Source organism: Phyllostomus hastatus, unplaced genomic scaffold, assembly GCF_019186645.2.
Source record: "Phyllostomus hastatus isolate PE091 unplaced genomic scaffold, TTU_PhHast_1.1 phas_contig_80, whole genome shotgun sequence".
In the NCBI taxonomy this organism is placed as follows: Eukaryota; Metazoa; Chordata; class Mammalia; order Chiroptera; family Phyllostomidae; genus Phyllostomus; species Phyllostomus hastatus.
This window is the reverse complement of record NW_025333960.1, coordinates 45,479,691-45,506,921: the sequence shown is the minus strand read 5'-3', so window position 1 is coordinate 45,506,921 and position 27,231 is coordinate 45,479,691. Positions and strand designations below refer to the sequence as shown.

The 27,231-nt window shown below is 42.9% G+C and overlaps 1 protein-coding gene across 2 annotated transcripts in view; it reads right to left on the bottom strand.

The window, feature by feature from the left end:
- The window catches only part of WDR7 (WD repeat domain 7), a 290,553-nt gene that overhangs the window by 61,813 nt on the left and 201,509 nt on the right, over positions 1-27,231 (bottom strand). For both annotated transcript variants that reach the window (XM_045849693.1, XM_045849694.1), the window contains 4 exons: positions 23,477-23,663; positions 12,756-12,873; positions 10,428-10,577; positions 9,826-9,908 (listed from right to left, as the gene is read on the bottom strand). In XM_045849693.1, coding sequence (XP_045705649.1) covers positions 9,826-9,908; positions 10,428-10,577; positions 12,756-12,873; positions 23,477-23,663 — 538 coding nt within the window. The remainder of the gene's footprint in view (positions 1-9,825; positions 9,909-10,427; positions 10,578-12,755; positions 12,874-23,476; positions 23,664-27,231) is intronic.

Genomic DNA, 27,231 nt, shown 5'->3' with positions numbered 1-27,231 from the left:
TGGCATCACCACCACCAAAATCTTTTGCACCTCCGAAAATATAAATAAAAGGAATAAATAAAATGTATTGGCTATTACACTGGCTAGTTAATTGGCTATTTCCCTAGGGCAAATAAATGATAACTAATAACCTGCTAATAAATAAAGAAAATAATGCCCCCAAATATTTTAAACTTGCTTATTTCTCAAATACTTGTGATTTGTGGATAGATCCTGATAACAAATGCAAATTATTTTAGTTTCAGCTTAAAGTTGTTGATGTACAGAATATGGATTTTGGTTTGAAACTCTTTGCTATATCATTTCAACCAGTCTAAACAGTAAATATTCTTTCTGTTATACAGTGAAATGAAATACCCCTGGAAGCTTTGGAGTTTTATTTTTTTAATATAAAGAACTTTAATATTGAAAGAGAGCTATCTCTGGGGAGTTTTTAGAGGTGTTTCTACTGAATGAGTACAAGAGTAACATCTGAAATTATTTGTTATAAAAAGTATACTGTAAAACGGTAACTAATTTGAGGATTTTACTGGAAGTTAGGACCAGAGCTGTTTTACATCCATTATTGTTATCGCCATCTGGGATAAGAACAGACCACAGGTTGGGAGAAGTTTTTTAAAATATGAGCTCATGCACCGACTGGTCTAAAGCAGGCAGTGTTCATCTCCTTGCTGGATTTTAAGTGCCCATTTAGGGCGAACTGAGCTGATTCAGCTATTTTACTTGAAAAGCAGAATCAATCAGTCTGTCTACATAATAACAAAGTTTAAGAAAAGGAACTATCTCTGAAAATACTTTTAACTCTTCTGTCTAGATTTTTTCCATTTGTTCAAAAGTTTAAGTATTTATTTTACCTTGAATTTTTTATAGCTTATTTATAGCTTTAATGTTTTCCCAATGACTACTTTTTTATTTGAATTATTCTATTACGCAATTATTATTAAAGAAACACACACACCCATTGTAAAAGGGAAACACAGAGAATATAGAAATATAAGCAGCTAAGAAAGGAAAGATACCTTTACCGCTAATCCCCTCCTCTACGCCTGCCACCATGAGAAACTCTCTGGGATGTCCCCAGACTTTTTCCTCTTCACACGTACACATGTACATGCCTGAGTATCCATCCTTGCATATAATATTTTTCTTCAAGAATTATTTTATTTTACATACTCTTCTCAGACTTCGCTAGTTTCTCTTTAAATTTCTCTCTTACTGATATCTTTCCATGTTAGTAGAAATGGATTGACCTCAGTCTTTTTAGTATCTGTACGCAGGGGTGCCCAGCCCACAGCCCGCGGGTCTCATGTGGCCCAGGATGGCTGTGAATGCAGCCCAACGCAAGACCATAAATTTGCTTAAAACATTATGAGATGCTTTTGCAATTCTGTGTTACAGTGTATTTAGTGTGTGGCCCAAGACAACTCTTCTTCTTCCAGTGTGGCCCAGAGACACCAAAAGGCTGGACACCGCTGCTGCGGCATGCCATAGGTCTAGTATCTCCTAGTGCGACCAACTACTGGTAGCAATAATGGTGTTTAGAGGACACCAGCGAAAAAAGGTGTCTTAATATAAACTACATTTTCTATGTAAAGTCATACTAAGAAGTACCCAACAAAGGTAAATTGAGAAATAATCAGTTAAATCTAGCAAAACCATATAAAATACTCCCAATGTAAATGCCACTAGTATTCCGTAGATGCCCCATTTTTCCACCAAAAACTCACTGATTTCTCCATTTACAGCGCATTAGAAAAAGATATATCCTAAGTCCTTTCACTTAAGTTCCTCCTTACCACTAATACTGCCACCCCCACTCCCACCCCCACTACGAGTACTACTACTGGATTGCTCATTTCTACTAAGAAGCCCAAGTTGATGAGGCATTAAATGTATCACTCAGGTCTCTGCATAGATTGTTGGAGAATATCTTCATTCTTGGCAGCAAACTATGCAATGCAATACTATAATTTTTGCAAAATGATCACTAGTTCAGTAGTCAGAGTCACAGTTGCATTTAATATAGTATTTCATTCAATGACTGCCAATTTTACATATGGAAATAGCTTGGATTTTGGAATCAGAAGGATTTGTCTGCATCATAAAAAACTACTCACTTCTTAGAATTCAGCTAACACATCATCACCAAGTCTCCTGTCCCCTCCTGTGCACAAACGCCAGCACCTTCTTCCTGTCACTCCCCTCACGTCACCTAGGACCCTCCTCAGTGTCCTGGACACCCTTTCATCATGGTGTCACAACATTTCTCTGCTTTATCACTCTCTTGCTGCCAAACCGTCTTTGAGGCCCAAGAAAATGCTACAAAATCACACATGGGCAAAAGACCCACTTGAAGTGCAAGATACTCCAAAGGACTGAACATGACAGTGTGAAAAGTTCACTAAGATTGAAGATCCACCTTGCAACTAACCTTTAAAACATGACCACATGTTGAGTTTTGGTGAACTACCAAAGAGGATGAAAAATTATCTTAAAAAGCTATTGAAACATTCCTCCCTTTTCAGTTACATGTCTATGTGAGACCAGATTTCCACCATACAATTAAACTATAAAACAACATATGGAACAGATCAAAGACATATGAAGATACGGAAATCCACCTGTCTTCTATTAAGCCATATATTAAAGAAATCTGCAAAAATGTTCAACAATGCTGTTTTTCTCAGTATTTTCTTTGTTTTGGCAGGTAGTTATTCTTCATAAAAATGTTTTTATATCAAAGTGAATTGAGTTCACTATTATTTGAAATAAATCAATAAATACGTTAAGAATTTCTCAGTTTTAATTTCTAATACATTAAAAACCTCTAGATACAACCTTTACAGATTAAAAAAAAAAAAACCTCTTTAGGATCTTCAATTTTTAAAGGGTTCTGAGACCCAAAAGTTTGAGAACCACAACACCATAGCCTGAAAAGCATTTGACAATCAAAATATTGTAACCAGAGGGAGAGATATTAGCAAAATAATAGGGGCCAAGATCAGGTTTCAACAGGTTGAGAGGGCACAGGAGGTGACAAAGTGGCAGAGTGCAGACTCCTCCTCCTGCAGGAGGAGAAAGGGGAGACTGGAGAGCAGGCAGAAGAGATGCAAGGGGGGCAGGGAGAGGTTTTAATGAGGTAACAGAGCGTACTTCCAGGCCCAGGAAGAGGCACCGCAGACAGGACAAAAGTGAGAGAAGGGTTCTCTAAAGGGCCAAGTCAGAAGGCGGTGACAGTGGACGGAATGAAGGGGGCAGCAAGGATGAAGCCTGCGCCTGGAACACAGCCGTCGTCCTCCTGTCCTCTGAGGACACGGGACAGCTCTGTGTGCCCGCTGACACCTGCCTGTCACTCACCGGGTGCACGCTCACCCCTGCAGAACACAGAGCAGGGGGCAGACCTGTTCAGCAAAGCTGGGCTTCCCTGTCATTGGCTGTCAGCACAAAAATGTTCTAGATTTGTCTGTTTATAAAACGAAGGACAGGAGTAGGTAAGGCATACCACGAGGTCCTGTTCAGATTCAAAATTCTACAGCTCATAGTTCTGTAAAAATCATGCAGCCAGGTCACTGTGTAAATGAAGTAACTGGTGCCATTTATTACGAAGAAATTAAGGACTGAACCCATGGAGCGGCGTGGCGGGTCTCATTACTCAGCCCCGGTTATCGAGTGCCTGTATCGAGTGTTCGTAGTTTCTGAACTCAAAATTGGGACACAGCCCAACAAAGGTTTTTCTTTCTTTTTTTGAATCTGTGGATTTATTTGACAAGTCTTTAAAAGGCATAAAAATTAAATTACTCTTAGTTATACATCAAATAAATTGCCTTAACTTAAAAGAATAAAAATGCATGAAGTAAGGATCTACCTGGGAATTCTGGGGCATAGAGCCTTTGGCCAGATGAAACGCTCTACTAGTTGCTGGAGGCACTGCGAAAGAAATGGATGGAAAACCCCCCTCTTCGGGTCATTTATAATCTGCATCACTGAGGTGTTGTGACTAAAAATGCATTTAGAGGCATATCTAACTTTTGCTGTGAAAAACTCCTGAAATCTCTTTATCTCCAAATTTCCATCGCCTTAAATTTCATGAAAGAATCCCTAATCCTTAATTTGTTATGCATTATTTCACTACGGGTCCCCTGGAACATAATAAATAGCCTTTAAATTTAAAGTTAGCCATGGCTGGTGTGGCTCAGTGGATTGAATGCTGGACTACAAACCAAAGGGTTGACAGTTCGGTTCCTGGTCAGAGCACATGCCTGGGTTGTGGGCTGGGTCCCCAGTAGGGGGCGCTCAAGAGGCAACCACACATTGATGTTTCTCTCCCTCTCTTTCTCCCTTCCTTCCCCTCTCTAAAAATAAATAAATAAAATCTAAAAAAATGTTTTTAATTAAATTATAATCACATCAAATTTCCAGAGGTACTTTGTCTTCCTTTCTGATTGCGCTTTGTTTGATAATAGTAGCTTACAAGAGCTTTAATTTTGCCATTCTGAGATTAGTAAAGAGTATTTTTGCAAAATGAATGACAAACCCTTAAAGTGTTCATTGCAGAACAAGTGTATATCACACATGTGTGTTCTGTACTGCTTCTCTCTTAATTCAGCAACATCTGTGCATTTCTGCATTTTCACATCTTATGCTATGGCATCCACTACAGTAGTGTAACATGAGTCAGAGTTTAAATGGGGACCAAAAGAGAAACACTTCTTCAAACTGAGTCAGGCATGACAGGATCAGTGTTGGCTGGTCTGCTATGAGGGACCTCACAAGGATGTTCAAGTTTATTAACACAACATCTAGTAGCTAAATTTTAACAATGAATTCTGAGGAAAATTCAGTGATGTTTACTTTCCCAAGACTTGAAAGAGGTTAATTCTACTTTCTTAGTGTCGACGGTATTTTTAACTGAGGCTGCTGCATTATTTATAGTCCCAGCAATTAAATGTAAATTACTCAGAACCCTCTGGACTTCTGCCTCAGAGGATAATATATGGACAGTGCTGGGTGGTGCCTTTTTTGAAGATCATCTAAGAGATGCACAGAGGAAAACCAAAGTCCAATGATATTGGAGAAAATCTAAGGAGTTCATTTCCTAAATGTTACCTTATTGCACTTCTCACTCTGCTTATTGATAAACATAAACTTAATTCACTGTTGCAAAAGTCTTGTAGCTAATATACTGTGTTCTAAATTATTTGGTGCAGTGATGACAATCTGGCAGAACTATTTTTGTACAGCCGTGTTTTCAAGGATGTTGGTGCTGCATTCTCTCAAGGGTATTGAAATCTGAGTAATTTCCTCGAATTATTAATAGATGCCACTATATTATTAATAATAGCCCTAGAACTAAAATATGAATTATTAGGAAATACTTAAATCTATGACTTTAGTGTATACAGCAGTTAAAATTATGTTTTTTACATCTCTTACTAACTATATTATAGAAAATATCTATAGATACATAAACTATTCCAGGAAGATCTGGGATATTTCAGTTAATACAAAGAGTCTTTTTTTTATTTTTAGGAAATAATCATAATTCGTGTTACGTGAATAATGATCATTTTTGTTTCCATGGCTTATGAAATAAAATGTAAACTCTGTGTATATTTCACATAAACATATATATGGACATACACATATAAACACACCCATATTGTGTAAAAGGCTTAGGGACCCTTACAGAATGTCACAGAGCAGAAAGAAAAGGAAGGTGGGCCTGAGGTATGAAGATGAGGAAAAGACAATGTGGGGTGTACGCTCTAATTTGCGAAAATTAGGCAGGAAATCTGGCTTTGAGCTGCCTAATGGCCAAAACAAAATAATTTAGTAATACTGGTCACATGGAAAACAGGAACAAATACACATGCAAGTTCCTTAAACAAAACAAAAGGATGCCTGTCATTGTGAGTGAAAAGAAACGTCGTCACTGTGTCTTCACAGAAGGGCCCCTAAACAGAGTGTGACAGCAGCGGGACCCCACGGCAAACGTGCTGGCCACCTCCTGGGACGCTGTCTGGGGGTGCTCCGCACCCCGCAGGCCGGTGTCGCGCAAAAGAGGAACCTGGGGAGGGCAACGCCGAAGGGACCAGAAATGCGGCCCGAACGTGCGGCCCTCTGGCAGGGGAGTGTAATTGAGGGGCATAAACTAGAACATGGAGCGGAATAAATGGACCATGTGCCCACTTCACTGGCTTCTAAGTGTTCCGTTTCTTCCCACTGAGTTTTAGGTAAAAGCCGATCCACGGACAGTCTGAAGTTACAGTCTCCTGCAAGCCGTCTGTGACGCTGTCCAAGGGCAAGTCTTTAAAAACTAATGGTGCGTCCCTGGAGCGCAGGAGCCGGAGTACTTTTGGTGCTTTTTGGGGTTTATTCACTATATAAATAAACAAGCATTCGAGGGTCTAAGGTTTTTTAGAATAGAACATGGTCACAAAGAATAGGGACCTGAGTTTTGTTTCTCTTGATTTTGGATTATTACAGTACTGGTTTCCCAGAATCACCTGGGGAACATGTTAAACGCAGCTTCCCAGGCGCCATTACACACTGATGCAGTGGCTCTCAGGTGGAGCCTGGAAGTCAGGTAATTCTGCTGAAGACAGTCCAGGAACTATACTTAGAGACCATTATTCTCCAGAGGGAGCGAGCTCCCAGTACTTGCTTTTAAATTTCACCTTCTTAACTGTGTCCTCAGTTCTCTTGCTGAATATTTAGATCTGTGAGCTCCTTGCCGACACACTGACAGTTGCAAAGTCTCTGAACTGCGTGGTCAGTTGATTACGGGCCAGTTCTGGGCCTGCTTGCTGAGAGTTCTCCGCGTCTCATTGATCGCCGTTTCACGGTTATGTTTCTCCTGGACAGCCAGCTCTTCTGTTTGCAGCACAGGGACAACGTGATTTAGATATTGCTGCTCTGCCCCCCTCTGCACCCCTGGCTGCCGAGAAGTTTAGAGAAATCTATGGCTCGCCTTTGGCAAGTACCTAGAATTTCTAAACTCACCTTGGCCTTGTCTTTCTTTCCTACTCTTACTTCCCTTGCCTCAATTCCCTCACTGTTTTTACATTTTATATTTATTTTCAAAGCTGCTTCAGATTTTCTATGGAACAAGGCCAGTGTGTGTGTGGGGTGTGTGTGTATGTATAGAGGTGGGGAGAAGTAGGTTTACAGTTGTTCGTATGGAGAATAATATAATAATTAATAAATAATACCAAAATACACTCTGTGTTTCATGTACTCACAACTGTAAAACCTACTTTTTGCCAAACCTGTATGTGTAAGTGGACTAATTAATACTAGTTAGAAATTTGATGGCAAAAACAATGAACTATGAATAAGAAGGTTTGGGTTTTTCCTTGAAGCTGCAACTTTATTGTCATTTAACTAATACATATCACAATCTAATTCTCCCAAAATGTTGATTTATATAATGCTTTCTTAAAGATTTTTTTTGAGGATTAATGGGTTTGAAACCACTTGGTTAATTTGTAAAGTGTTACATAAATTTAAAAAACATGATTACATTATTTCATTAACTGTGTATTGCTATCACCTCATACTTTAATATGAATCGGCAAGTGAGTTTTGGTCAATGATGAGAAAAAATATCTATCAAATTTTATGGGCATGTGTTCTAACCCATTTCTATTTTTAGGTAGAAGATATTACAAAAAGCTTTAACAATTGACAGAAAAGTGATTATGCGAACAAAATCAGAAAATGCAAACTTTTTGTATCAATCCTTCTTTCAACAAATTGACAATTTGTAGGTTAACCGTTCAGCACTCCACTTATTGCCCACCCCTGTCCCTGGCATGCAATTCTGCTCCAGCACATGCCATAGCAGCCTGGAATCATTTATCTTTATAACTGCCGACCATATTCGACTCTGTGCTTCTTCAGGACATCATCTCACTTATTATTGTGTCCGCAGGGCCCAGCTACTACTTGATGCACAGTAGGTGTTCAATAAATGATACTAAATGAATAAACAAACACGAAAGAACAATTGCTTTCTGTCCATCAGAAAAAGGGCTGGCATACTGGTATTGTGCATTCAGTTTAGTCACCTACTTCCTTAGCACTGAAGCAGGGTCCTAACTGTCCAGCAACTCAACGCTCGGAAATGAAAGTGGACACGCAGCAAACCAAGGCGACTTGAGGGTCCGAGGATGCTGCTCCTTTGCTGGAGGCAGTCTTCCAGCAAAGGGAAAGGACAGCCCTTTCAACACGAGCAGCTTCCTCGCCTGGACTGCAGGGGGCGTGTTCACATGCCAGTGACTGGGGCGAGGAGGAATGCTTTGCCAGCGTTCAGTGAAGTGAGCCTAATAGCAACGCTTCCTCATCCCCACTCAGGGACAGACAAAGGCCCTTTCTCACCCGGAGACTTCCTTAGAGAGCAAATGGCTGGGAATGTAGCTGCTACATGAATTCTTAATGTCAATTATCTGCACGAAAACTTTGATAAATACAATTTTTAACAAAAAGAACATAACCCAGAATGAATGGGGCGTGACCTTCAAAGATTACAGTATTCTAACATGCCTAATCCACAGCACAAGAAAACATGCATCTGTGCTCATGGATGACACAGCAGAGTCTTTTTCTTACACATCTTCGTGTTTTAACTTCTGGGCGGTGTAAAGCAGGAAGAGCTAAACCATAAAACCTATCGTAAGTATAAAAATACGTGGAATGCTCGCAGAGTGTAATGAATTCAGCAAGTGCTTGCTGGAATGCTCAGGAACACAGAAGACGTGAGCATGCGCAGTGTAACGCCGCCGCCGCCGCTCTCGGGAAACTTACGGTCCCATACAGAGCTTTTCACTACAAGGTACTCACAGAACTGGGCGAAAATAAGCAAGGGTATCACTGAACTTGTCGTGAAAAGAAAAATGTTATGTAACTATGACCAACTGATTTTTCTTTTTTACCAAAACAATTATCTTCAACAGATTTAAACACTCTTTTTACTGACTACCAGGAGGTTGAAAATTTTTAACAAAATGTACCTCAAGCTATAAACATTTTGAGAACCAAAACTACTCTAAAAAGGAAAATAAACATGTTACTACATTTTGAAATTTAAAAAATTTTTCATTTCAAAACAATTATATGCCATACAGACATAAAAATCATATAGTTATTGTTAATATATGCAACATTGTTTATAAAAGTTTTAACTGCTCTTGGCTTCTTTCCTTGCTTTGTCATAGGCAAGACACCTACAATATGCAGATGCTGGTCTTTATGTCATAAATAAAATTTACTGCCCTGGCGGGTGTGGCTCGGTGGACTAAGCGCCAGCCTGCGAACCAGGGGTTCGATTCCCAGTCAGGGCACGTGCCTGGGTTGCAGGCCAGGTCCCCGGCAGGGGGCTCATGAGAGGCAACCACACATTCGTGTGTCTGTCCCTCTTTCTCTTCCTTCCCCTCTGTCTAAAATAAATAAATGCATTTTTTTTAAAAATAAAAAATAAAATTTACTAACAAAAAATGTGGCGTGCAGATTTCTGTTGACTGGAAATTAGTTTCTCTTTTAAGTCAGAAACTTCTTACTCTCCTTTTTGTGATGTAAATGTGAATTTGAGTAACAGACATAAGAATACAGACATAATAGATGTTATTTCTTACTCATTTTTTAAGTTTTCAGAAACCCCTTTACGTTGTGTTTTGATTATAGGCTGCCTAAATTGGTTTAGAAAATAAGCAGATATAAATTAACAACTTGATTTTGAACTTAGCAAGACTATGAACTGCAAAATTAAAAAACAATCATTTGTTCCTGAAAAGTCTCCACTTTGCATGCTGCCGCAGGCGTCTGTACCTGCAGATGGCCGGGAAACACTCCTGAAGACCCTTCTTCTTAACCAGAGACCCTTCCAGGCAGTACATAATGATGTCCATAACCTGCGGAGGAAAGATGCAAATCTAAAATTAATTTCAAATAGTCAATTTTCCAAAATTAAGTGATTAACTTAGGGCCTCACTTGCCCATGGAAATTCTAGACAGCTTACTCTTAATATTTACTTTAGCACTACAGTATATTCTTTTATCTGTGAAAAACACTCCTAGGACAGTGCAATAAAATAAAAAGACTACTTGTTTCCTTTAAAAACTCTTCATATTTATGCCCAGGTTAGTAACTTTTATTTAAGCACACTGTATGTTTCATTTTATCTATAGTGAAAGATGTCCAAGAGAACGTGACCTTTAAAAATCACTCTAATGCAGCCCAATTAATTCCATGTGAATGATAAATGGACGCGGCAATCATTCTGATTTTTGAGGACATTTAATAAGGGCTCCAGAAATGGTACAGAAGTTAATTCAATTCAGTTATCTCCTTTGTTGCAGAGATTTATATATGACTGCGCTGGAACATTAGGCTGTGGCTACGTCCGTCCTTTAAAACAGGAAGTTCTTACCTCCACAAGAAGATCCACGACATCCGTGGGCATCTTCTCAATGAGAATCTCGATGACTCTCAGAATCTCCCCCTTGGCCCGCGCAAGCGTCGTCGTGTGCATGTTCTGCTGCGACTGGGTGTTGGCCGCCAGAGCGGTGTGTCTGTGGACCTACGAAAACATTGCACGCTGCAGATGCGGCTGACACCTGGTCCAGTTTTACATCCCCAGCCATTGGTCTATTTTTCACTTATTATCATGGAAAAATAAAAGAATCAACAGGCACAAATCTCCTGAGATGAGTCAGGAAAGACTTTTGATTGCAAAAGAAGGTATTTAGTACCATATAAACTCAGGCAAGTCTTGTTTAATTAAATTTTGTAAGTCCCTGGGCATGGGAGACTTGAATGCCATATCACCATGGCATTCCTGTAACAAGGACAGGCTGAAGGTCTGTGAAGTTGGTGTGTCTGGCACTGAGGTGGGGAGCAGCTAAGACACTCAGCAAATACAAGAGATGACCCCTGCTTTCACTTAACAATAGTGAATGATGTTTACGTGGCACTTTGTCTCCGGCAGCATTGCATTCTAGGTGCTTTATAATTCAGTTGGGAAATTCAAATAAACACGTCTCCAAAACCAACAAGCATTGTAAACAATGCAGGTTTAGCGTGGATGCCCCCTACCCCCAATCTGGGTCGTCTGCCTTCCGTGGTTCACTGGAGAAAGGGCATGCGTGGGCCCTGGGCTAGCCAGGGGGCGCGGGCGTGGGGTTAGGGAGGCACCCTTCAGTATTTTACTCAAAACTCTAAGTGAAGTGGAAACTTGTATTTAAAAAGGTAGTAAATGTGAACTATGACATTAAAATATTTAAAAATTACCTTTCTAACCAAGTGCTGGAATAGAATAAATCCAAAGCATAGCCATTCTAACAGTTCACTTAAAAATACCCATATATGTAAATGGTGCAAATTAAGTTAAAAAACACAAGGAGATACAAATGCTTGTTTACTTTCTTTAAAGAGGCGGTTTAATGCCTGGCATTGATAGGGCCTGTGTATATGGTCAGAGTGCTGTGAGGCCTGCTCAGCACACTCAGCATTACTGTCTGTGCGTATTCCACTGATGGGAAAAACTGGCAAAAAAAATATTCCACAGCTAATAAGTCTGTTCATTTATATGTACATACACTTTATATAAAGATATAATATCTATAAAATATATAAACACACATATACATATATGTATGCTTTAAATACAGTGGAACCTCACTTTTAGGTCTATACCTAAAAAACACACACCTTTAGGTCTACAGATTTATTTTTGCTATGAGTACAAGGTCTCACGGCCTCGTATAAACCTGTACCATCTGCTTTCGGGCCCTTCCTCCCCCGCTTCTAGCTGCCTTCGAGTCACGAATATTTGCCGGATGCCTATCAAGGATGGCCCCGGGCCAGACACGGGCCCAGTAGGGTTCAGGTTATCAAGGCAGACTCAGAGGCATTTATTTAGTATTTTAAAAATTCATCACAGGTAACAGAAATACAAGTCAGACCGAGCCCATACCCCACAGACACCAAGTCTGTACGATATTCAGGCTGAAATGGAACAAACCTTTAAAAAAACTGAGGCGCTTACCACCCCTTCCTGTATTTCCCACTAGTAAGACCTACAGGAAAGATCTATAATTGGTGCACTGCTCTCTACTAGGTTTTCAGTTAGATGCGGGCAATTAGTTAGAACACTAGGAATGTGGGAATCAATTGGCATTCAAGCCTTTAGTTGTGACATGTAATAGCAAAAACAATTAGCAAGTTTATGACTTTCACATTTTTGTTTACAGCTGGAGAGCCAGTGTTAAATAAGAAGTTTGGTTTTGATGACAGGTACACACATTTGTAGAACGTAAAGACCTTTAATATATGGGGTGGGGGGGGCAGGGCAAAAGTAGGTTTACAGTTGTTCATATGAAAAATAATACAGTAGTTAATAAATAACAATACAAGAATAAACTCCGTGTCTTGAGTACTCACAACTGTAAACCTACCTTAGCCCCATCTTGTATTTTAATTTGCATAAGCTCGCTATGTCAGATTGAAACATGATTGCCAAGTATTTACAAGTGAATCAACTGCTAGGATAGAAATGACTAGAAAAGCAGCAAGTACTGAATGCACTGCTGTTGAGTTCAGAGTGTGTGCACAGGTACGACGTGTTCCTTTCAGTACACGATTACTACTGGCACTGCCACAGAGCACACTGGAAGGCTTATTTGTGGATGCAGACCCTCGACTCACAGTATCAACCAATCCCTCCAAAGGAGAAGACGGAGCCCGGAGCGGCACTCACCTCCTTGGCAATGGTGGTGATGAAGGCGGGTGGTCTGGCCGTGGCAATGAGGGAGAGGGCATGCCTCGCTGAGCGGGCGGAGTCAGCTGCTGGGCTCAGAGGCAGCCCCATTGTGATGCTAAACAGGGATCAGAAGAAAGGAAAAAAAGAAGCATTAGAAATATAGACTGAAAAGATTAGACACAGCTTATAATGTCAGTTCAAGGTCAATGGGAGCACTCAAACAGTTAGAATATAATGGACTTGCAACAATGAGCAGTGATTAGGAGTCAGAGTGTTCTGGCATCAAATACAAAATCGAATAATTAACCGTGAAGATTGAAAACAGTATGTGCATCTGTCCGAAGTGTTACAAACGCCTTGTTAACAAATTATCAAGAACTAGTACTGAATACATATCACTAAGCTCAGAATAAGGCAAGAACAAATATTTTGCTGGGCACTCTCCATTTCTTTCCTAAAAAAAGTTAAAGGTAATTTGCTTATAACGCTTCATTACCAGGCTATATTTAAGGCCACGTGTCTAAAAGGGAGCAAAATTCACTCCTGTCCGTGAAATTACTCCAAGAACTGAGAATGACAAATTTATATTTTGCTTGCACACTATTTTTAGTTTAAAGTATCCCTAGTACTGCTAGTTTAGTCCCACACTTAATAGTTAGAACCAACCCACTAACCAGTATGCCCTGCCGATAGTTACTTACTATTAATGAAAAAATTATAGCAACTGATAGTCAGCCTGGCATTGTCCAGGCTGCACACAAGAACAGCTACATGGTAACACAAATCTCCCCAAACTGTGAGGGTGTCCTAATAGGATAGCGATGTCACTGATACTGCTTTGCCATCCCTAAAACATACAAATGACATTTTTCTGTTTCTAAATTTCCTTTATATTATAAAAGTATAATTTCCTTTATATTATAAAAGTATAAATTTCCTTTATATTATGAAAAGTATTTACTTATAATTAAAATGCACCATGTCATCCACATTATCAACTGTATATACAGTATATTTTGTTATTAAGAGACCCAGTCTTAGTTTCTCCCTCTAGTTAAATAACTTTTATATTTAAGCAGCCATATGCAGTCACAAGAAGAGCTGCCCTGTTCTAATTAAATAAGTCTGTGCTTTATGTGTCAACTGGATTACATTTACTAAAAATTCTCAAAACGTTTACCAGTATTTCTATGCTTTATCTAAGAATCACTGTTTTAAGTTTGCGTTGAAAATAAAGAGGCATTAGGTAGGCATTCTCATCATTGTTAAAAGAAAGTAAAGTGATTATAGAAAATTCTGCTCATCATTTCTTTGTGACTGTTACGCTGCTTAAATCTTTGAGGATAACACGGTCAAAGCAGGAACTAGGAGGAGAGGGGATGGTGAGCCTTCCTTTGATGTTCGCCACTGGGAGGAGAGACGAGAGCCCAGAGGACAAGCACACGCCCCGAAACACCAAACAGAAGGCAGGCGCTGGGGGGGGCGCCGCCCCCATGGCAGAGCCCCATGCAGGGGTCCCAGCGGGGGCTGGGAGGAGTTGCTCGCCAGGAAAGCATGGAGGGGCAGCTCAGTGAGCTGCTTTCCTGGATTAAACTTTAATATTGAAGATTCGGTAAGAGAAATGTTTACTCTGTGAGCAGTGCTGGGGCTAGATTGCTTAATAATTACAAGGTGTAGATCATATTTTCAGTCAGGTTTTAAGACAATCAAATGCTCATTAAACTTCTGGATGCTCTACGATGTTCCCTTTTTTCATCAATGCGAATGAAGAGGTGTCGATGATACTGGCAGGCTAAAACAAACAAAAACTCTATGTTCATTGAAGAATTCTGAACAAACCTAAATCAAATTTTATAAGATCAATAAAAATCACCGAATAGTGGAGTTGGAAAAGATCTCTTAGCAGCATCCCTGCCAAGCAGCGAGCCGAGGAAAGCGTTAGGGTGGTCGGTGATGCAGGCTGTGGGAGAATTCACAAAGGGCAGGAAGTGCAGAGGGTAAAGGGTTTATTTTTACTTCCCCAAGGGAGGGACAGGGCTGGGCTGGAGACGTGCGCCAGCACCAGCCCCAGCCCCAGCCCCGAGGGGTCAGGGCTGTGAGTCCTCACTGGGTGATGGGGCGGCTGCAGAGCAGGATGTTTCAGTTGGGCTGCAACTTGTTTCGATGTCGTCTTCGGGTGCAAGGTCCGGTGGTCACTGTGGTCTGGTATGTCCTATTTCATGGGTGCCTTCAGGGCACTTCCAGTAATTTTCTAGTCCTGAGGATAGCGGCTCATAAAACAATTCGGGTCAGTCGGGCTTGGGGGTCTGGCTAGCTCCGGGAAGGAAGGCCTGAGAAAGTGGCTTTCGTCCTATTAGAAAGGAGACTGTGTCCTGGGAGGCCTCTCCCACACCTGGAAGGAGGACACCGAGGAAAGAAACTGGGCATGGAGCCCAAGGACGAGGTTTGAAGTCAGATGCTGGTGCTACTCTTGCATGTTGCCTTGTATCTGCCCCCGAACATCCTTACAAGGCAAGTGACATCAGCATGTCACGGAGAAACCAGGCCCAGACACGCTCTGCGAGGAGCCTGGGTAACAGTGAGTGTCTTTCAGAACAGCTGGCCTTAGAAGAGATGTGGGGGAGGGGCTCGACGGTATTACAGTTCACCGAATTCATGAAGTGGTACCGTAAACGAACTCAGCGGCTCTGGTTGAATGGGTAGATTGTATCCCTGAGAGGAGTTTCAAGTAGTGCGCTGTATGGCTCGTACTTCAGCTCCATTGTATGCGGTATCAAGAGCGGTTTGGACAAAGATTCGGGGTGTGAGGTTATCACCTGGTGTGGATATGAGGTTGTCACAGGGAGCAGCTGCAGTCAAGTTTGGTGGCGGGTGGTGGGGTCTAGAAGCCATAGACGAATGGGGAAGGAAGCTCACCCAAGACAGACAACTGTAAGTACTGCCCAGTGACTTCGGCGGAGGCTGGAACAGCCAACGTGTGGTAGAGGCGTCGATGTGTGCCTTCGAGTGCCTCTCGCCAGCAGTGCCGGGCAGCCCGGGCGCAGGACTGCACGCAGTGGACAGCTCCGCCGTTCTGGGGTCAGGGGTCTGCAGGGGCCTTTAGAGCAGGCACCGCGTGAAAGCAGGAGAATTGTGAGAGGGACAACAGAAGGGAGTTGCCAAGGCTCAGGGGAAGGAAAGAACCCTCGTCTCTCTCCCCTACGGTCTGTTCAATGTGCAACTGCCCAGGCACTCTTCCGAAAGCACCGGCTGGATCTCACGGTTAGTTAACCTGCTGACAAACTTCCAGTGGCCCCTAGTGCTTCTGAGACAAATCTGAAACTCCTTGGTGTGAGACTCTGGCCACCGTGTCTGTCTAGTTCCACTAATTTATAACTCAGTCTTTTCACCATCGACGCTCCCGAGGCAGGCTAATTTCTTTCTTTCTTTTTTAAGATTTTATTTATTTATTTTTAGAGAGGAAAGGGAAGGAGAGAGAGAGAGAGAGAGGGAGAGAGAGAGAGAGAGAGAGAGAGAGAAACATCAATGTGCTGTTGCTGGGGGCCTGCAACCCAGGCATGTGCCCTGACTGGGAATCGAACCTGCGATGCTTTGGTTCGCAGTCTGCGCTCAATCCACTGAGCTATACCAGCCAGGGCAGAGGCAGGCTAATTTCAAAGTTGGTCCCTAAAATTCTGTTCCTGTTTCTATTGTAGTATTTTGCCAGTGCCTCTTGCCTACCCTTTTTCCTCCCTTTGTTCAATTCTGTGGAAGCCCACACGGTATTCCGCAATTGCTATAGCACTTGATTACCTCCTATCGAAACAAAACAACCATCACCGACGCCTGTGCATTCCAGGCCCTTGGCCTTGACTCCCATCTGCCAGGCCATAAGAATGGATTTTGTGTTGCGAACTCCTTACAGACCGGGACCACGCCTTCTAATCCTGTTTTTCCCCAAAGTGCCTACGACAGCCCTCGGACCAGGTGGTGGCTCCATAGTTATACACTAAATGAAGTTACCTGGCAAATTCAGCAGGAAAAAGAAAATCACTTAAGCCAGTTATTTGACTGAATTGACCAGGCAGTGAAGTCAAAGTAATTGATCCGGTTGCCCCAACGGACACAGTCTAATTCCGCACGTGGGGATCTTCAAAGTCAAGAGGGCACTGTGTGGGGGACTCTAAATGAAGAAGGATCATGCCGTCGGAGGTCTGGAATTAAAGGAGCGTCTGCCCGATTCTGGAACCTGTGTGCGCGCACAGAGCTCACTCTTTCCATCGGATTTTGCGGATCTGGCTGCTGTGTGTATTGTTCATCAAGCAGGTTTTACAGGCTGGGCCGATGGTTTCAGTCTTTATTCTAAAAGAATATGATATGAGACACTCCCTGTTTTACTCGGCATTTCGGAACCCACATGCAACATGAAGTACTGGAGATGATAGATAGGAGAAATAAAAACACAAATAGAAAAATGGCCCACTCGGGCTGAGCTCATCCCTTACATGACTGCTCATTAATCCTGTTCTAATCCTCATTCCACTGCGGCAAAAGCATTTAAAAGCTACCTGTAAGACCACTTTGGTTAAATGTCACGTCTGTAATGGTCAGCCTTCCCCATCTGTCAGATGAAGGACTACTGAAAGGGAATATTCGGGAGGAGAAACACTCTAACTTTCATTGGACAATCTGCCCGTCGTGGCCAACAGTGGTAAGGACTAAACGCTTGTGTCCCCCTTAAATGTCATGTTGTGGAGCCCTAACCTCCACGGTGATGGTGTTCGGAGATGGGCCTTTGGGGGGTGACTGGGGGTAAAGGAGGCCGTGGGGGTGGGGCCCCCGTGATGGGGTTAGTGGCCTGTAAGAGGCACCAGAGGGCTTGCTGGGCGTCTTTCTCCCGAGTCACGAGCCCAAAGCACTCTTGCGAGGACACAGCCACGTGGCAGCCACCCAGAGGCCGAGAGAAGGGGCTTTAGGATGAATCCCACCTGGCCAGCACCTTGACCTTAGACTTCCAAGCCTCAGGAACCGTGAGAAATACATTTCTTTTGCTTAAGTCATCACGTCTGTGGTGTTTCCTTATGGCAGCCCGAGCTGACTGGAACCAGCAGTAACGGGGCACGGAAAACACTCCCCATTGGAAACAAACACTGACATTACTCTGAAAATGCATTCTTAATTACACAACATCTGGGGGTACCTGCTCACCGCTTCCTGGTGAGACAGGTGTGTTAACAACGGTCTCTAATGTCATAAGGAATATTCGATTCCAATTCATATTGGACCTCAATTTGATCATTCATAGGTGACTCTAACTCCCTACACTCAAAGCCGGCAATCCCTCCAACAAGTGCTTGTCTTTCACACCTGTGTCCTCTCCGCTGTGTTCCTTCGCAATGAATGACACCACGCCGCCATGATCGAGTCCAACGGTCATACATCTTCTATTAAACATAAACGCCACAGGACTAGGACGAACAGTTTAAATATAGAATCTTCAAGCCCCTTACTGTTTCCACGGAGGTGGAAACAGTAAGGTTGTGTTCTCTGCTCCCAGGGGGCATTTGATAAGGAGTTCAAATGCCAACTCTCTTCCTCCGACTCTTCGCAGTTCAGAGAGAATCTTTCTGACACGTGGTGCTTCTCTGCACCTTGTCGGAGGACGTGTAGCTTCCAGAGAGTACACGTTCCTCCCGTCATGCTTGGCAAACTGAGTACCCCGGAGGAGCAGTGGTCCGTGTGATCACTGAGGTCCATCGGTCATGGCGGTGAGAAAGGAGGGACTGCCTGCCTTCAGCAGCCCACGCAGGTGCTGCTCTGCGCCCCCTGCAGTGTAGGGGGGCCTGCAGCGTGAGCTCGGAAAAGGGAATCAGAACCACGGACCACAGCGCACAACCATGTGGGCCTAGGCTTCCAAAAGCTTTTTCCTGTTTCTTTTTAAAGTAGGATTTCTCTATGGCTCCTAACATTTTAACAATACATACATAACTGTGGTGATTTAACAAATTTGTGGATTTGTAAAAAACATAGTACTACATTTTTCTGTTTTTCCCTCAACTAGTTGAGGATGGCTCAACCTCTGATTTCAAAGAAGTGCAGCCTCTTTGAAATTAAGCAGTTCATCGTGCATGAGCTGCCCATAACAATTCATTTATTTAAAAAACTCCCTCACATCTGATTCTACCTGGTGACCACTTGTCAGAGAAAGGGTGGCATCGTCGTATGGTATGGGCCCAGCAAATGGGAGGCGGGAGACCTAGGAGATGGTCATGGCTCTTATGACACCACTGTGACCTCACACAAGTTGCGTCATCTCTCTAAACCTTACTTTTACTTAACAGCATACCGAGGGCACTGGGTAAGATGCTGTGGAAGACCGTTGTCTCTAAAATTCTACACATTATTAAACGTTCGCTGCATGGAAATCACTTGACAGTTATGAGTAAGAATAAACACATGACACACAGCCAAAGCAGTCAAGAAGCCTGCCCTATATTTAAATAGGCGGTTCACTTCTAGGAGGCACAAAATTCTCGAGGAAAATGATTTCATTAAATTTATTTTAAAAATCTGAAAGGACCTTGAAAATTCTGCCTTGACCACTTGTGCATTCTCTTACTAGGCTGCTTTAAATGTAGTGCTGGCTTGGTCTGCGGCTCTGTGGGTGTCAGGTTTCGAAGGCAAGGGTCAGGCGTGAGAAGCAGGGCTTGGGCTTCGGCAGTCAGTGAGGCCTGGGCTCGGACCTCGTCATTTTTATCGAGCACAGGGAATGAGAGACGAGATTCAGACTTTTTTCATCCGAAAAATGAGGAGGACAACGCCCATTTCCTGAGCGCCCCCCCGTGCTGAGATGGGAACACGTGGGTGGGTGTGGCACAAAAGCTCACAGGGAGTGAGCATCACTAAGAGGACGGCGTCCCACAGCCCTGTTTCCCTGGGTACGCGTGCGGCTAGGCGTGCGGCAGGGGCTGGGAGCAAGGAGAAAACCTCACCAGCACTCTTTTTATCAAGTAAAAGGCAAAACCAATGTTCTTTCTGACCGAACTCTATTCCCAGAGGTAAGCAGGAAGGACATCGCCTGGAGTTGAGATGGGAACACCCCACGGTTTAACTTCTGCGAGTAATTAATGGATAGAATTCGTTAAAAGCAACATGCATTGTACTTTCACTATCCGGCTTCTTTGGGGCACACCCGGCTGTCCCACCTCTGTCCGTCTGCGTGTCCTTGTCCTTGCCCTTGCCCTCCCCTGCTCATCAGCATCCAGATGAAGGCGTCAGGTGAAGCGCGCCCTGGCAGGCTTCCTGATCACCCAGCTGGCCGTCCTCTCCCCTCTGCTCCCAAGGGAATGCACCCAGACCTTTTCCTCTGTGCGTCCCCCTTGGCGTCCTGTTGTCTCTGGGCGGGCAGGTCCTACTTTCCTGTAAGACGCCAAGTGCCTTGGGGGGACAGGATCTTTGTTTTCTGCAACTTCTCAACGACGTATAATACCTCACACGGTCCCTTCCATGCATTAGCTACCCAAAAAATGCTTGCTTACGTAATGAACATAGTTTAAAATTTGGCAAAATACCTGGTGAGGTTTTGGTTTCAAAGATGTAAAATTCTAAGTCATGTTTCTTCATGTTTCTAAAATAAAGGCATCATTAATTCTGGAAAATGCCCTATTGATTATGAGCCGTACAGAGTTTCCGTAGGAGACCCCCCGCACCCCCTGGAGCCGTCTCTGCCGGAGGACATGGATACGCAGGGTAGGGAGGGAGGAAGGAACTCCGCCATAACCGCCTTCTCCACACCAGGCAGCCGGCCTCTCCCTAAACCCCCGGCCCTCATAAACTCACAGGAATGGGAATGAAGAGGGGAACGCTCACAACCTGCGTGTTTTCTTTTTCAGTAAACATGAACTGAAATTTCAAAAAGCATAAGCTTCTTAATCAAGCGAGCTTCACACCCCGGTCCAAAGCAGGCAGCTGGCGCTGGAATCAGTGTGCACGTGAACCAGGAATGCAGGGCGGCCCGGGAGGGCGCCGTGAACACGGGACACGCACGTGACCCCGCACACGCTGCAGCTCCCTCTCTCCCCAGGTCCTTCTGCAGCCTGTGCCCGGTGTGTCATGGGCAGAACGGGCCATTTTCAATCTAAATCTTGTTATAGATTAATAAGCAAACATTTTCTTGCTTATTATGCAATTTATCATGATGAAAATTATATTGGACTCCTCAAGGCTAAATGCTGATACATTCATTTATTCAGAGCAGTGTATAAAGAGTCATACTAATCTTCATGACAGAAAAGGATATAATAGCAAGGTGTAAATTACCTACTGAAAGACTACAGTATTTGTGTCCGCAGACATAGTACATGTATTTAGATAAAATACACGTGCATCTGTATGTTTGCAGACATGAGCTTCAAGTAAACTTTTTATTTAAAAACAAAATGTTACACGTTAAAAAATAAAAACCCATCACTTCTCTTCCCAGGCAACAAAACAAGAGTGAATTCTGTTGAAACTGTGTTTAGATCAGATCTAAAAATAATCTAAGATATTAGGTTAAAATAAAATTTCAGACAACCAAAAATACTAACGGACACCAGGGACCCGTGGTCACAAGGCCAGCACCGGACACTTGGGAGGGGGTCCTGCAGCCGAGGGGAGAAAACACGTCCTGGGGCTTTGCAGGAAGGCCAGCTGCCCCCCGCCCCACCCCTACTGCCACAGGCTCCTGGGCTTAGATTCCCTTCTAATCCTTAACGTCGGTCTAGAACCTTCCGACCTTCAGTATCCATAAACTATCCTGGGTACCCCAAGTCAAACTGTTCGTTCCAGCAATGGGCAGTTCCCGGTCTGTTGAACACCAGGACAATGACGATGGCATCACCACCATGCTACCGCCATACAGGTAGTGTCCACTTAATCTCTTACCACGTGCTAATGCTCTTCCGAGCACTTTGCAAACACACTCTTTTCTCAGCAGCCCGATGAGGCAGGTACTTGAATGAGCTCCACTTACAGACTGAACGGAGGCAGAGGGATGAGGTAACTTCCTGAAGGGCCTACAGCCAGGGAGACGCCAAGGCGAAGAGCTCAGGAGCACGAAGGCATGAGGTGACAGGTGAGGATGGCTGCCTATGTTTGAAATAAATACCCTTCTCCTGCAGTAGATCTTGGAATTTGGGGCTAGGAGTATCCAGTCTGTAGACAAAGCCCAGCCTCCGAGTCTAGCCCTCACGTGTTTCTCTGGCCTCCATTTCTGAGCCTCCAGCAGCCACCAGGAAGACTACAGCACAAAGCACGCTGGAACAGAGAGAACTGTGGGCGAAGCGCTCTAGTGTTTCCGTTAAAGGTTAATAACACTAAGAATGAAATTCCATTCACTGAGAAAATCAAACAGGCGATCGCATTTACATTAAGAGAGACGTCACGGGACAGTTCAAGAACTTCTACCACTAGGAATGCACGCTCACAACCGGAAGGTAGGTGTTGGTGAGGATGTGGAGAAAACGGAACTCTTGTACACAGTGCTAGGAATGCAGAATGGTGCGGCCACTGCGGAAAATAGTGGTTCCTCAATAATCAGCTAAACATGGAATTACTGTGTGACTGGAATTACCATTCCAGTTTTAGGTATTTACCCAAGAGAAATAAAAACAGGTATTCGAACAAATACTTGTGCATACATGTTCACAGCAGCATTGTTCACAGCAGCCAAAAGGCGGACACAACCTAAATGCCCATCAACAGATAAACAGACAAACAAAATGCGATACACCCGTGAATGAACCTTGGAGAGATGCTAAGTGAAAGAAGCCAGACACGAAAGGCCACATGTTGCATGGTTCACTTAAGTGAAATGCTCAGAATAGGCAAATCCATAGACAGAAAACATCAGTGATTACCAGGGATTGGTGTGTGTGTGTGTGTGTGTGTGGGGGGGGGGACGGGTAGTGACTGCTTAATGGGCATGGAGTTTCCATGTGCAGTGACTACTTCCAGGAGCCTGACAGCAGGGGTGGCTGCAGAAGCTCGTAGACGCACTGAGTGGCACAGAATTATACACTTTAAGATGACTATAGCTCTAAATTTCCTGATATGTGTACTATACCACCAAAAAAAAAAATTCCCCCAAAACCTCCTTTAGGAATCAGGAGGCTGAGCTCTCAAGCCAACACTGACCTCCCCCACCCCCAGCTCCTAGCCACTGGTTACCACCCGTTTCTGCTTATTTCATCTGAGCAACGCCCTGAGCTCCCTTCCTGCTCCAACACTCTCCTTGGCGCCTCCCTGGGTCACTTCGGACTCCGTGATGGTCTTCTACTGGGTGTGAGTAAAACCTCCACAGAGCTAATTTAAAAATTAAAATGCGAGCAAAGAAGTAATTCCCTAAACTATTTGCTCATGTATTCTATCAGTAAAACATTGTGAGCAAATATATATGTATATTTATAAATAATTATTTATATATAGTTTTCCTTCTGATACATTTACCCTATTATTAGCTAATAATCACAATAAACAATTTTAAAACTGTTACTGATTGATCACTGGCTCCATGCTAAATCCCAATGCTGTTACAATTAGAGGTACACACTTCCCTTTCAATGTCCATATCCAAAATTTCACATATTGATATACTTGCATATTTTTTCTGTTAAAACACACAACTTATAAAGGGTAATCGATGACAAACAACAAAACAAAAGGAGAACAAATCACATTAACCAGAACTGAGCACCTACTTGGCCAGCTGCTTCTCAGCATCGGCACAGAGCTCTAGCAGCCCCATCAGGACGGCCGACACGTCCATGTACGGCTCCCACACCGTGAACCCGCGCCCAATCAGGTCGGTCGCTGTTCTCCGGATGGTACTGTGCGGAGGCAGCTTGGGGCTCGGCGGCTGGAGCAGAAGAAACGTCAGCGCTTTGCCTACGGTCACAAAATAAAAGGCAAGGCAATAAAGTAAGTTTGCTTTTGTGATAATTTTCTTTGAAGCATATTTTCAAAATATAAACTGCTTTGGATTTCTTTTTTGTTTTTATTTTAACTAAAAAGGTTTTGAACAGTAAGGTTATAAAAGATCTCAAGTTTACAGTATGCCTGGCCACATACTTTAGAAGGATAATTTACGTAGGTTACCACGTTCTGAAGTGTTCTAATTACATACAAATTATATATTAAGTATGCACAATGAACTTCCAATGTTTCTTCCTACGCGATAGCTTCCAATGATGTGACGGGGTATCTCTCACCTCCCTTCTGCATCTAACAGAGTTCGTGTGTCCAGCGCATCCCACCAGTGACACATCTCATTCCAGACGATGTTCACCCAGGGGAGTGAGGGATGGAGAGGCCAGGACGTGCAGCTTGAAAAAGTGTCCCCGCCTAAGCACGCACGTCCCTCCACATTCCGGCGTTCCGACCGAGTGTGATGGTGCCGGGTGTGCGCGAAATTCTGCCCGCAAGCCAGCTAAATGAAAAGCCAGTTCAGTGTGGCGCTTAAAGGTGTTGAAGTGACCAAAACTTTAATGCACATGTGCTGCTTTGTGTCAAAGGTAATGCTGACAGTTTGAATATATGCGCCTAGTGGGCATTAAGCAGCAAAAGCCCATCTACTTCAAAAGGCGTTTGGGCATTTAAGAAAGAAACACACAAGGGATTGTGAAGAGCAAGCAGACTGCAATAAGGAGGTTTTTTTGTTTGTTTGTTTGCTTGCTTGATTTTTTGAGGGGAAGAGACAACACAGTTTATAAATCACAGAACAGGGTAGCATACGGGATAGAGGAGCACAGGCTTCCGAGTTGAGACGGACGTTTCTGAAACAAACGTTTTGTTCACTGCACACCCTGGACTGCGCCCACCCTCCAGGCAGGAAAAGGCAGAAGGATGGAGAGCAGAGGAACCTGTGCCAGGTAAGTCACCCCCTTTCAAAGTCTGATGACATTTCATTGGCTGGAATTGTACCATCCATAACAATACACACACATATAATACTCCCCCTAGTTTCAAGGAAGGGTGGGTATGTAGTTTATTAGCTGAACACACATCTAACTTCAACAAAACTGATGTTCTGTTCCCAGGGAAGGGGAGAACATTGCATAGGTAGCTAGAAATTTCTGCTACATCTTCTGCTTAGCATCCATGCATTTAACAAACAATAGTATATCATCTCTTGGAATTTATTCTCTTGTCTAAAGCTAATTTTACTTATTTATTATTATTTTATTTTATTGCCTTTTCATACATGCTAATTGAGAATGTTCCCTGAGATATATTTTTAAAAATATTTTTATGCTTGTCATAGGCTTAGCACAATGCTTTATATTCAGTAAATACTTAATACTATTGCTGCTTTGGCAAATACTAAAAATTACTTTATACTATACATACTCACCACAGTCAACAAAATTATACACAAATCAGAAATTTCCAAGAGTCTACCATATACTGTGCCCATGGGGAAGTTTCCATGGCTCTGTGGTGAAATGGTGAAAGTATAAACAATGCAGTAAGTCCTTATCATAAAGCTAAATTTATTCAACTTACGGGAGCTCATTTGAAGATGATGTTCTTAGTACTGTTTTGGTGAATAAAACTTTTTTAATAAAATGATGAAGAGAGTGGTATGTTTTACTCAGCAAATTAAAAGTTTTAAACACTGATAAATGACCTCAAATTTTATTTTCGGAAATTGACTGGCCCGTGATATCGAAAACCTCGGAAACAAGTGCTATTTGTAACACAGAGACTGTCCCGAGGAACCCCAAGGGTGTCTTGCCCCACTGTAAGTATCACAATGAGTAAGTCAGTCCTCCTGCCAGTCGCCGGTTCTTCACTGAGTCTGCGGAGAGGCTCCTCCTAACTCAACTTGCTACAGGGTGAAACTCAGCATTATTCAAGTCCTCCTGGGACCACATTCAAGGTCAAGTTACCAAACAACTGCTCTTTCTTAATTGTGAGGAAGCTGAGCAGTACAGATCCTGTGGCAGCTTCGCAGCGGGCATTCAGCGAGTAGCAGGCACTCCATCACCACCGCCCCTGTGTGTCCAGGCAAATGTCCAAATGAACTCCCAAAATGCAGACAGCCTCAGAACATTGGAAAACAGATCAAAATAAAATGCTTTAAAAGGCGGAGAGCGCTAAAACCCAGCATTGGATAAATCACAATTAACTTGTGCCCCTGGCAGGTGAGAGACGAATTCTGTTGTCATACAGTCAGGAGTGATAACAATAGCTCATATTTTAGTGCTATTTTATCTCAAGCATTGTGTGTGTGTGTGTGTGTGTGTGTGTGTGTGTGTTCCAACTTCAATCTTGCTGTTTTTTTAAAAAAAATGCTACAAAAGAGCAAAGCTGCAAGAAAATGTCTATTCTTCGCTGTGACAGCAAAATGCAAAAGATGAGAAGAATAAGACAGAGAAGGAAAATAAAGCCTATATAAGCAGTGGCCAAAAACTGACAGTATTATACAGCGACTTACTCATTGCTTTGCTCTGTCAAGATGAATACTCTCCCATCATAAACTGACCAATAAAAAAACAATTAACTTAAACTAAAGTTGTAGTATCTAACTGGTTATAGTGACCAGCTCTTTTAAGAGATTAGTATACTAGCTACTACACTAACATATACACAATGCTATTACTTAGGTGATACTGAACTTGTTTTCTAGAGTGTTTATCTGCCCTTTTCACAAAGCTTAGACTCACTCTATCAACACACCTTACATTTCAGGAGTGCCTGCCTAGGCCATGAAAACACTGTTAACTCTAAAGGACCATAGTTACAGATTTCTGTAAGTATCAGGTATTATTTTCAGTATCGTTCATTTGATAATAAATTACAGTTTTTAGACTTCTTTTACTCACTGAAAGCACACACACTCAGGGTCAACTGCCAGCTGTATGCACTAAGAGAACACTTTTCAAACTAACTCAGACCTTTATTTCCATACAAGCCCAGATGCTGCTACTATGATAGGTTCGTGATACGAACATGAATTAGGTATTTCATTTACCCAGTTTTTATTTGTGAAAAACAGCATTAATGAAGACAGGTTCACTTAAAAAGTGGTATAAAATCAGTGGCGTTTTTCTCCAGCTGTCCATCTGTAATGTTTTTTTTCCTTTTTTTTTTTTTGGCTTAAGTTTTCCCTCCCATGATGCTCCCCTCGCTCCACCCTGAACGTGGAAGGAAACAGGCGCCGGGTGACGGCAGAGGCGGAGGGAGAAGGACGAGGAACCTCGCATCGGAAGGGGACGGGGTGCCTTGAGCCTGGCGGGCCTCCCAGTCGAAGGTGCAGGGACTTGGATTTTATGGTGGCCGACACTTACAGAAGCCAGGGGCCATGGAAGGGAACTTTAAAGATTAGAAACTAAAACGGAAGCCAGAGTCAAACCACACTTATCAAGGGAGAACGACATTTTCTTGTAAGAAATATTACAAAATCATAGCATTTCAGAGGATTGCTCTCCAAAGAGCCCTCGGAGATCGGTTA